The following is a 12336-nucleotide window of genomic DNA, read 5'->3' as shown; positions in this document are numbered from 1 at the left end:
ACAGGGGATTATAGGAAACAAACAATTGCGTTTTAGTTTCATGTGCGACAAGAAGTGCGTTTATATTTATATTGTAAAACGGTTAGTAATGATTTTGTATTTTATTTGATTACAAAGTGACCAGCCCTAGTAGCACGGTCGCATTTTTATCGTTTATCACCATGCCTGTCACGTTCTAACAAGTATGTAAGTGCGAAAGTGACGGGCATAGTGATAGTCGATAAAAACGACGGCCGTGCTGAGCCCGCAGAAGATAGTAGGGTGTTAACTGATTAGTGATTAAATTGAAAATATGACGGCCAATTAGTATTTTGTAATAAAATATAGACTTATTGTAATTAAATATATTAGGTATCCCTCTAAATGCTGCACGTGATCAGTCCCGGTATGAAATTCAGTTGCCTGACTTTACCCGCCCTAAAGAAGCCAATAAAAAGGCCTCTTATTCCATTCTGATTTGAATCTTTATTTTGACAACTCAAAATTGCATTTGTCTTGGCAAGTTTTAAAGTTTGGGCGGTTAGAAGATAATCTAGCAGCTAGGGTTTTATACTCAGGGGCTCATTCCAAGGGGTTCAATTCCAAGTAGAGTGAGAGTTTTTATTATATTTTTTATATCCACAGTCCAAAATCTTTTTCTATGGTGCAATACAATAAATACAAGTTGTCCCGATTTAAACATACGGCATTCGCAACGTGTGGTCACCCTAGTTATAGCCTAGCGTCGTGGCCGTAGGTTTGATAGATTGCGCACTAAGTACGCTAAGAATCTTGAACAGTCAGCAGCGGAAGTAGAGTCCGTCTAAGATATCTTTCCAGCGACTTGAACAGCACAAAGTGAGGGAGTGTCATTTGTTTATAAACGTCATATTTTCATAAAAGTTTCACATTTCCATATTTTGTCTATGCAGAGTTAGTTTGGTCCGACTCTAGCTAAACGGGCGAGGTGTTCAAAATGTTCAGCACATGCTCTAATAAACTCTAAATTCCCTGGATAAAGTATTATCAAGATGATTTAAACTATGACAAACGACCTCCATAGCATTGTTGAAATACGACAAGATATTTATTATTTGTGTCATGAACTAAACTCGTGTAAATATTCCTGAGTTATGGATATTTGCACAGCACAAGCTTTTTTGAGCTTACTGTGGGCAGAGTGTAAATTAATCCCAAAATATTTATTTCGAGCGCCTCGCTTGCACAGCAATTTTTCTGCTGACTGTACTAACGTACGAGTAGACACACGTAAGGCTATATTGCAACATTTGCAACGAGGTAAAGTGCATTGGTCATGTTTGGCATGACTTCGTTTTTAGGGTTCCGTATTACTGCAATGTTTTGCAGTATGCAGTAGATAATTAAACATACTGTAACGTAGATACGTTACGTAACCTAGGTTACATTTATAAAATTAAATTAGATTTATAAATAACTTATAACACTTTAATATTATTTATACAAAACTGTTCCTTTTAATTGAGACTCACTGTACTTCGTGCAACACTCTTTTGTTCGAAGTAAACCGGCTAGCGGCGTTCCCGTCCCGCGGACCCTCTCTCCGCGCGGGCCCGCGCGCGATTCGATGAGTCAGGACAGATCTAGCTTTCGTCGCCGGCGCACGCTCGCTTGCCTTCGCGCAGCGACGTCTGTCGTGCCCGGCGAGAATTAATATGTTCGATTGTATTTATTCATTCCGTTACTGTACTCGTTTAGTGCAAATGGAATCATTTTTTAGTGTTTAAAATCCCCTTTGGGTAAGTGTTGAACATTTCTTATGCTTATTCTAAGCAGGTAGATTTAAATGTTATTTGTAACGGCTATTTCGCTATGCTACTTCTTTGTGTGATTTTTCTTGCCACTTAATTCTAGTACTCTTGCATACATTTCACTCTTATTACATCTTGTTTAATTGCTAAATTGTGTTTCTTTAAAGTCTATAAGTTAATTTAATTTCCAGTAATTATTAAATTCAAAATTTGACCGTTAGATCCTATACTCAGTTTTGTTTTATAACTTGTTATTTTAAATTTAACATCAGTGCAAAGTGTAAACTCCGTCTGACTGTACCATTCCGCACATCACCAAACTTTCACCATCATCATCACGCAGTACTGCTTCTTGCTTTGTTTCTTGCCGTGCCGGGTACAGTCAGCGGAGACATATTAAGAACTTTTCTTCACACAATGGAAATAAATTCCAGGGAGCCTAGTTACGGCTAGAACCGTAGCCGAGAAGACTGGTCCGGCAGTTCCTGAGCGGCCCCAGCTGACGTCCCTCAGCTCGTCCGTCTCCGTCTCCCAACCCGCAGTGGCTCCGGCAGCTTCAGGGGAGTACTTGCGTGGTGGAACTGTCCTCGGAGCAAAATCAGTACCGGCCTAGAACGTACCCTACCCTACGACGTATTCGTGTGCTTGCGGCGGAAGTTAAGGGAGAATAAATTTAGTTCGTTATTTTAAAAACTACAGTTTCATTTATTCTTACCGCCAACCCGTAGCAACCGCGTAGCAAACGCGTAGGTTAAGAAGATGAACTGTACGGCTACCATCAGTTTGGCACTGACATAAACGCCGTCGAGAACGTAATTTACTTTCTATACATCTCGCTCGTACTCGCATATTAGTGCAAACGAGATGTATAGAAAGTTACGTTCTCGATAGCGTAAATGTCAGTTTTGACACGGTCAGTGACTCATGGTACGGGCTCTGAAGAATACGTTTTTTGTTTTAACTTAATTACCTACCTCCATAGCCATCAAATATTTTGGTTAATAAAGAAATCAATAGATATCGGCCGGTAGGGATAAATGTCACGATGGGCATGTTTTAAAATTCGCCACTGGATGTAGTGAATTTCCTATTTTTTGCACTTGTATCGTAAATAACTATAAAGCATCCGGTAAATAAAAACAAGGATTACGCGTTAAATAACTGTAACCACCTCGACAAATTTAGCCAATTAGATTTAATCAGAGCTAACTAACGCCACGTGTAGAAGACCCACCCGTGGTCGAACTCGCGGCCTTAGACATCCGTGTCAGTAGTTTCAGCAACACTTGTCTACTGTTGACTGCCCAATTATGAACCATATTAGAAGGAAATAAAGTTGACTAGTGGTCAGTTCTGTTAGCAACAGTGACTTGGGCTTACGCGTAATGCGTGAAACACGTTGTTCGGTTATAGCCGTCACATATATAGTCGGGCAAACCAATTTTACCAGTAACAGTTCGGCTTATAATACTACTAGGTTTTGCCCGAGACTTCGTCTGCTCGGATTTAGTAATTTGGGTAGCTTATTTTTTATCCAATCTGCTTTTTATCGATTCCCCGTACAAAGGGTCTAGCCCATAGTATAATAATATACTCCGCCTGGTACTCTCTTCCGAGATTCGCGAATGACCTAACTGTCACTTGCGTACGTCATCATGCTGTTTACAGGTTCTCAAACTTTAAAATGTGGGAGAATTTTAACCAACGGTGAAAATTATTTTAACGGCATTAATTTTAAGTTATTCATGTAGAAACATAGTAAAATAAAACAAATCTATACTGCACTTTTCACTCCTACTCTTACAGTTCCGAATAGAGCAGCGAACCATTTTCGTAACAAAACATTAATTACCAAGCTTACGACGTGAAAAGTTTGGAAAACACTGCGACTGCTGACACTGAGCGAGAAGGAAATAACAATTAACACGCGTTCGACAAGGATGACGGTCAGGGACAAAATGGCGGATTGTCAAATGTGACAGCGCTATCCTGTGTTGCCAGTAGTGTAAACAGAATTACCCGAACGTCTGAAATTTCTTTCGTGAATCGGAAGATATTGCTAACGAATAATTAAAATGACTTGTTATTGTAAAATTTAAGATAAAATACATATAAATGAAAATTATAAAATTATAAAGGAATATTTTAACTTATTAACCATGGATATAATGTACCCATGTAACATGTTATGTTGAAATAAAGTGGCAATGTTATTGTGACGTAGGCAAGTGACACTCTGGGAAGAGAAGACCATGTTTTATTAGACCATGGTCTAGCCGCAATCCTATAGTGAAACTGCCCCTGGCTGAAGTGTATACCTTTCTTAGGTGCGTTTACTTGTCTTATTATAAGATATCGTTTTACCAAATTTCAAGGCTAGAATCCCCTTGGTTTGGCTAAAAAAAAATTTTTTTTAAATCGTTTTTATTTTTTTGTAGCTAAACTAGTGGTTCGATTGTTTTGAAATTTAGATGTTAATTGCATCTAATATTAGTAAATTTTCAAAAAAAAATCAAGGTTGCAACTTGTTTAAAAAACTTGTTTGTTGTGGCTTAAAAAAATATTTTTAATTTTTTAAACTTTTTTTTAATACTTGTGAGATAGCGACAACCTCAATTTTTTGTTTGACAAAAAAATTTTTTTAGCCAAACCAAGGGGATTCTAGCCTTGAAATTTGGTAAAACGATATCTTATAATAAGACAAGTAAACGCACCTAAGAAAGGTATACACTTCAGCCAGGGGCAGTTTCACTATAGGATTGCGGCTAGACCCTTTCCACCCCCTTAAAGGATGACTTCTGGGATAAAAACTACTCTATGTCCTTCCCCGGGACTCAAACTATCTCTATACCAAATTTCATCAAAATCAGTTCATTGGTTTAAGCGTGAAGAGGTAACAGACATACAGACAGACAGACATACTTTCGCATTTATAATATTAGTATGGATATTATATTAGTATGGACTAGTAGCATAAGAAACGACAGTATGATTGTCGGTCTACGCTCCACTGAAAAAAAAACTTTGCCAAATTACACATACAAAACTAGCGTTATTTAGCTTTTTTAATTTACCTTTTTGACGATATTAGTATTACATCCAATATATACCTCTACGCTATGTAGATTTAGAATATACAGAATGAGTCTGTATTCTGTAGGTTTCATTTCATTCAATATGACGCGTATCACTACATAGTATAAACAAAGTCGCTTCCCGCTGTCTGTCTGTCCCTATGTATGTATGCTTAGATCTTTAAAACTACGCAACGGACTTTGATGCGGTTTTTTTTAAATAGATAGAGTGATTCAAGAGGAAGGTAATAGGTGGAAGGATAATTTGTTAACCCGTGCGAAGCCGGGGCGGGTCGCTTGTTAAACTAATTCTCTAAAATAGGCTACATTCCTACTAGTCAAATCAGCATCTTTTTTAGAACTGTCAAAACGATTTTTTAGTATGGAATTTGTATAAAAACAAATATAGTGACGTCACGGTAAACTCACCTACTTTTTATATTTCAATCCGATTTATTAAATACAAAATGTGTTTAAAAATAGCTGCTGTCTATGTTTTTCTAATAATTGTCTGGTGCTTTATTTCGTGCACGGTTTGAAATAATTTATTTTAAGTACAGGAAACATCCGTATTGGCGTGTATCGGAACAGTTTAACATTTGAACTCATACTGCGGCGTAGCCCGAAATAAAAGCCTTTTCCTCAGTAATTGGTCAAGTTTGATCGTAGACGCGATAGGCGATATAATGCCAAGTTCTCGCCAAGGCCGACGCATTGCCGAGAATGGTAATTAGTTGCAGGCTGTTTTTTACCTTGTTTGTTTAGAGTTACTACAAATAAAGTAAAATGATGGCTTATGCGCGCTTTAGTTCCGACTTGGTGTGGTAGTTCTGAAGAGTAAAATAATAATAATGCGTTTTTGCAAACTGTACACGACTCTGCGCTAGAACGGCTTAAACTAAGTTTTTTATCTATAGGTACTTATTTTCTTTACAAGCTATTGTCCACACCTGGGGCCCGTTTCTCAAGAACTTGTAACTCGTAATACAGGCGGATGTCTCTTTTTGACAGCTTTTGTTAGAAAGGGACTTCCACTTGATTAGAAAAGAAAGAAATAAAGAAAGAAAATACATTTATTTACGTTAAACGGGTTGTTGCTGCCGCTAAATGTTTTGAGTTTTAAAAAACAGCATTCGACATTTATATTTGAAACTGTTATCGGTTACAAGCTTTTGAGAAACGGGCCCCTGCCCATGTGATACTCAATTTTTCTACCCTCGAATCTTTTAGGCGTCCATCGATTTGTTACATTAGGTTAGCAAGTTTCATAGTCGCGGAAAATCAGTAAGATTTCAAAATACAATTAACATACGATTTGTTTGTTTGTCCACATTAATTGCGTATGCACAGCGGGGGCGGGTTCGCGCGTAATTATTTATCGTCAAGCGTCACGTTGTACACTTATAAGGGTGCCTTGGCTTCTGTTAACCTATTGTCAACCTTAATGCTACGAGATAAGGTCTAATGGTCAGTTAGTACGCCATACTAAGGGCTAAGTAACTGATTATAAGTATACCTTATTCAGACGTAATAAGGTACAGGATTGCTCAGTTAAATGGGTCGACGGCTGCCTTGCATACGTCCTTTTAAGGACTTGACGTAAGATCGAGACAGACAGACGCATATCTAAGGAGGGACCAAAGTAACACTTTTCTGTTCTAGCACACTATTTTTAAATTTTTTGCACATTATTTTTTTGCTTAAATAATCTGTTTAAGCATCAGATTGAGTCAACACTAAGATTTTTTTATTTTCCTCATAGTTGATGTGAAAAGCAGTATGTGTCACACGGTATCAAAATTATTTCGTCTTGGGCGTTAACACTTGAATCCCTCATTACGCAGAAAAGTAATGACGTACCTAGTAAATATAGGTACCTACGTAGAAGCGTAGATAAGTTATTGTGTGCGAGTATGAGTCAGAGCTGCATTCAGTCTTAATAGGTCACGGGTCGATACAATATTTATTTACAGCCTTAAAAAAAAGAACGTAACACGCCCACACTGTTAATTGACAGTTCGTAACCCTTATTACAAAAGGCATAAGGTCCACCGATGGACAGTTAAGAGTGTTGTTGTTTGTACAGTACCTATTAGATAGGGTTGCTAAAAGCACAGAATAAATAATAGCTAACTCATTACTGACTTACCTTAGCCAACTCTGGAAGCTCGCGTAAAACGGAGGATCGGACTTCAAGCAGGCCATCGAAAGAGTCAGGTGTCTGCCAGATACATGTACAATTAAGAATATTCTAAGATGTCCGAATAGTAATCAAATGCTTATTTCACGACAACCGTCTGCAGGTAAAGAAAACTTAGCTCAAAAACCCCTGAAGAGTTTATAAAAAATAAAACCGGCCATGTGTGATTCGGACTCGCGCACGCAGGGTTCCGTACCATAACGCAAAAAACGGCGAAATAAATCACAAACGTATGGGATATCCGCTTAAATATTTATTTTTAGTATTTGTTGTTATAGCGGCAACACAAATACATCATCTGTGAAAATTTCAATCTATCATGGTTCATGAGTTACAGCCTGGTGACAGACAGACGGACGGACAGCGGAGTCTTAGTAATATGGTCCCGTTTTTACCCTTTGGGTACGGAACTCTAAAAAAACATTGGGAAGACAATGCGTTTGAACATTCGGACATTCCAGAATATTCTCACTATACACATATAAAGTGGATGTAATATTAAACACACATACCACGTCGCCCCACTGCGGTTGGAAGTCTCTCTGGTGGTTCCTGGGTATGACCTTGGTCGGCTTGACGCTGCGGTCGAACGACGGAGGCGACTCGTCTTCGTCTGATGATACCTGCTGAGAAACGTTTATCAATGGGGTTGGCAACTGTCAAAGGTTTGCATAGATGGCGCCATCATAGCTTGCCCCTTTCTTTACTTCTAAGAGATTTGGCTTAAGGGGCTGGCACACAGGGCATCAAATTCCATCTGCTAAATACTTGGACCGGCCAACGACATTGATTCGTTGATCACATAGGTGAGATTACTCGAGTGGATTATCAAAGTGATTATATCGCATGATTGTCTTATTAGATTCCCATGTATTGTGATTCCATAGAACGCTGGAATTTAAATGGATAGACGCAAGATTCTCCAGATGTTAATTAAGTAATTTCAGGCGATCAATATGGAAATATTTATTCAAAAAATCATCCATGGGATCTGCTGAATAATGCATTGTGTGGAACGCCGAATAACCTAATTAGTAATTATAGCGTCTACACAATATAATAAATAGTGTCCAAATAATTTATTTTAATCTAAAATTAAATAACTATATACATATCCCTAACAAACAATATAAAAAAAATAGTGTTCATATAATATTATTTTAAAATAAAATAAATCAATTTACTATTGTGGAGCGGGAAGTAGGGCAGCAAGTAAACAACACGAGTATTGCGTAAAGACTGACCTTTATTCAGACAAGCGTTACCTATTTATACTTACATTATTAGAGACATGCACAAAATATAACTCCTCACACCTCCCCTTTTAAAGGAGAAAAAAAATGTATAACATATAACTTTTTTTTTTTATATACTAGTGATTATACAAGATTTGTTTACTTTTACACTTTTACATAACAAATATATATAATATATTTTTTTTAGCTAATTCAATATATCTATGTATATATTATTCATAGTAGGGCTTAGTTCTATTCTTATGTACTAACATTGATTTTCCATCAATTTCGACTTCCACATTAGGAGACAAGTCGCGTAAAACTCGGTATGGTCCCAAGTAAACATTTGCTAATTTATTGCCAACTTCATTTTTAATCAAAACCTTGTCGTTTGGCTTGTATAAAATACAATTTGTTTTTGAATCATACCTGATTTTTCTTGATTGTTTAGATTTTATTAAATTCTCACGTGCTTCTTTTTGACTTAATTGGATTCGGTATTTTAATTCTTTTGGGTAGCTTTCATGATTATATAAGGGTTGTACTATATTTCCCAACAAATTACTAGGTAAATTACACTTCCTGCCATACACAAGTTCAAACGGGGTATATTTGGTTTCGGTATGCACCGATGTATTAAACGAAAAACTCCAAAATGGCAGCCAAGTGCTCCAAGTTTCAGGGTGAGTATCAGTTTGGATACGTAAGAATGCAGCTAAATGTTTATGCGTGTTCTCGAGAGCGCCTATACTTTGATGGTGATACGCTGTGGAGTTTAATTGTTTTATATTTAGTAGTGTACTTACCTCTTTAAAGATGGATGACACAAACTCCGTACCCCGATCGGAAGCTATCTGCCTGGGAACGCCGTATCTAAGTATAAAATTGTTTACCAATGACATAGCTACGTCTTTACTTCTTTTAGAAAACAATGGATAAGCTTCTACAAATTTTGTTAGTTCGCACTGTAATGTGAGTATGTATGAATAACCATCATCATCGGTCTCTAAAGGGCCAACTAAATCTAAAAAAATTTTTTCGAAGGCATATGTTGCAGTTGTCGTGATTACCATTGGTTCTTTAATGGGGGTAGCATATTTATTTTTTTGGCACTTGTCACAGCGTTTTACAAAACTTCTAATGTCATTTTCCATTCCCGGCCAGAAGTAATATTTTTTTAAATTATTATACATTCGTCTCATGCCCGCGTGACCACTAGTGGGCAAAAGGTGAAAGTCATTTAAAATTATCTTACGTTGTTCGCTGTCAGAAACTCTTATTACATCTTTTAAAATGCCAATTTTCACTTTTATTTGACATTCTGGTTTCTTTATTTCATTCATTAATTTTTGTATAAATATTTCCATCATTTTATTTTTTACGATGTATATCATGTTTATATTAATTTTACAACAAAACAAGTCCAGCTCTTTCACAAACTCGCCTGGCGAAATTTGTGATGAAGAGTCCAGAAATTTAATAAAGATAATGTTTTTGTTGCAATCATATAAAAATATTTTATTTTCGTAGTCATTTTTTAACATGACTTTCTTTTTTCGCGTATCTAATTCCATCCTACTAATAAACCGTAACTCTACTGAACCCGGTAATTTATTATGGGTTTCTATACATTTCGGTGATCCTTGAAAATCATCCTTGATTGTCATATCTTGTTTAGTTATTGTATTTTCTATTTTCTTCGATTGCGCTCTGGTCGTAACGCATACGTGTTCACTTAGTGTCTTTAAGTCTTTACAAGTAATATAAGCACGCGACAATGCGTCAGCGGGCGCATTATCGGATCCTCTTACATATTCAATGACAAAGTCGTATTCTTCAAGCGCTAATCTGAACTTTAATAGGCGACTTGATGGATCCCGCATTCCAAATAAATAAACAAGTGGCTTGTGATCTGTCCTAATAATAAAACTAGTTCCGTACAAATAAGGCCTGAAATGTCGGACGGCCCAAAAAATTCCTAAGAGTTCTTTTTCTATAGTGGGATAATTTTTTTCTGATTTATTTAATGTTCTGCTAGCATAAGCGACGGGCCTATTATTTTCGTTACTCAAAATTGCTCCCAAAGCATAGCCAGATGCATCTGTCTGTAAAATAAACTTATTATCCGGTGAAAAATCCGGGTATTGAAGTACCGGAGGAGATGCAATTTTTTGTTTTAGGGTATCGAATGACACTTGACATCTTTCGTCCCATACAAAGGGGACGTTTTTCCTTGATAAATAATTTAAGGGTATTGCGATTTCAGCAAATCGCTTAATAAATTTCCTATAATAATTTGCAAATGCCACAAATCTTTTGACTTCGTCACTATTAGTAGGAACAGGAAATTTTTGTATCGCAGCTATCTTATCCGGATCGGGCAATACTCCGTCACTTGACACTACGTGACCTAAATACAAAAGTTCTTTTTTCAAAAAATCACATTTGTTTGGATTTAATTTTAAGTTGACTTTACGCAACCTACTAAATACATCCATTAGATTCTTGTTGTGATCATCTAAATTTTTACCAAAAACTATGAGGTCGTCTAAGTAGATTAAACATTTATCGTATGTCAGACCAGACATAGCGATATTCATCATCCTGGAAAAGGAATTTGGAGAGCTGCGTACCCCCATAGGCATACGGGTCATCATATACTGGCCAGAGTCAAAGGCTGTATATTGTCTACTATCTTTGTCGAGGTCACATTGATAATAACCATTTGCTAAATCTAAGTGACTAAAATATACACATCCTGAAAGAGAATCTAAAATTTCCGTTATATTAGGTAGTGGAAATTTGTCATCCTGTATACAATTGTTTAACTTTCGATAGTCTATTACTATACGCCATTTTTTCTCTTGTGATCCGTGACTTTTTTTTGGAACTAACAAAAGGGGACTAGACCACTCGCTCGAGCATTTTTCTATAATTCCTTGTTTCAACATATTATTTAATTCATCCTTTATTATGGTTTTCTGAGCATGTGGTAACCTATATGGCTTAGTGTATACCGGGACAGTATTAGGTTTCAACGATATAGTATGCTTATAAATATTAGTGGTACTTAATTTATCACCAGGTAGGAAAAATACATCAGGAAATTTAGCACACAAGTTTTCAATGGATATTTGTTCTTCAAGGTTTAGTTTTTGTAAATTGAGGTGTTGGAATAACGTTTTGAGTCGGTCAACATTTACTTTATCGCAATTGTTGAAGGAGCAAATATTATAATCACTAGCCTTTTGAACGGATACGCTAATATTGCATAATTGTATTTCATGTTCCGTTGTATTCAATATTCTAAGTGGAATTTTATTAAAAGTAGGTGAAACTAAAGACCCCGCTAAAAAAATACCATCCTGTATCTCGTTCGAACATATGACACAATCTTCAAGTATATCCGTACTTACATAATACACAGATTCTGACCTAGGTGGGAGCGTGAAATATTTTTGGTTGTCGTCAAGGGGCATGGTGACTTTCGTTTTATTATCTGTAGTCAAAGTTAAAGTATCATATTCTAAATCAATTTTGGCATGATGTTTTTTAAGAAAGTCGCGTCCTATTATGCCGTCATTACTACATGGCAAGTTATCAAAAATGTAAAACTTATGTTCAAACACGTGCCCCTGATAGTGTAACTGTAGGTAAATAAATCCAATCGCACATTGTGTTCCTCCAATTCCATTAATAACTAATTCTTTTTTGCATATAGGAATATTCAATTTCAAAGCGCTGCGCAATTTTAACGCGCATATCGTAGCTCCCGTGTCAGCTAAAAAGGAATATGTAGTACATGTATTTTTGTTTCCTATATTAAAACTTACGTAACTTGAATTTCCGCTTAAAAATATGTACTCTTTAGTCTCGAAAAAACTGGATCGGATTTACTTTATTTTCGACCGATTGATTTAGAATATTAATCTCATCATTACAGTGCTCATTATTTTTGTCAGTTTCATGTAAAACATGCATTCTTTCACGTTCATATCCATTATTTCTAGAAGAAAAGTACCTACCTTGATTTCCCCGGTAATTCGGCAAGTAGG

At 36.4% G+C, this 12336-nt stretch overlaps 1 protein-coding gene across 4 annotated transcripts in view; it reads right to left on the bottom strand.

The window, feature by feature from the left end:
- Positions 1-12336, bottom strand: part of LOC134653171 (ubiquitin carboxyl-terminal hydrolase 8) — a 52904-nt gene that overhangs the window by 12193 nt on the left and 28375 nt on the right. For 3 of the 4 annotated variants that reach the window (XM_063508905.1, XM_063508607.1, XM_063508540.1), the window contains one exon: positions 7556-7669. In XM_063508905.1, the coding sequence (XP_063364975.1) occupies positions 7556-7669 (114 nt within the window). The remainder of the gene's footprint in view (positions 1-7555; positions 7670-12336) is intronic. The other variant, XM_063508680.1, reaches the window with a different exon arrangement.

The sequence above is a fragment of the Cydia amplana genome, chromosome 1 (genome assembly GCF_948474715.1).
Source record: "Cydia amplana chromosome 1, ilCydAmpl1.1, whole genome shotgun sequence".
Taxonomy (NCBI): domain Eukaryota; kingdom Metazoa; phylum Arthropoda; class Insecta; order Lepidoptera; family Tortricidae; genus Cydia; species Cydia amplana.
Note: the sequence above shows the minus strand (reverse complement) of the source record. Positions and strands in the feature narration are given on the sequence as shown.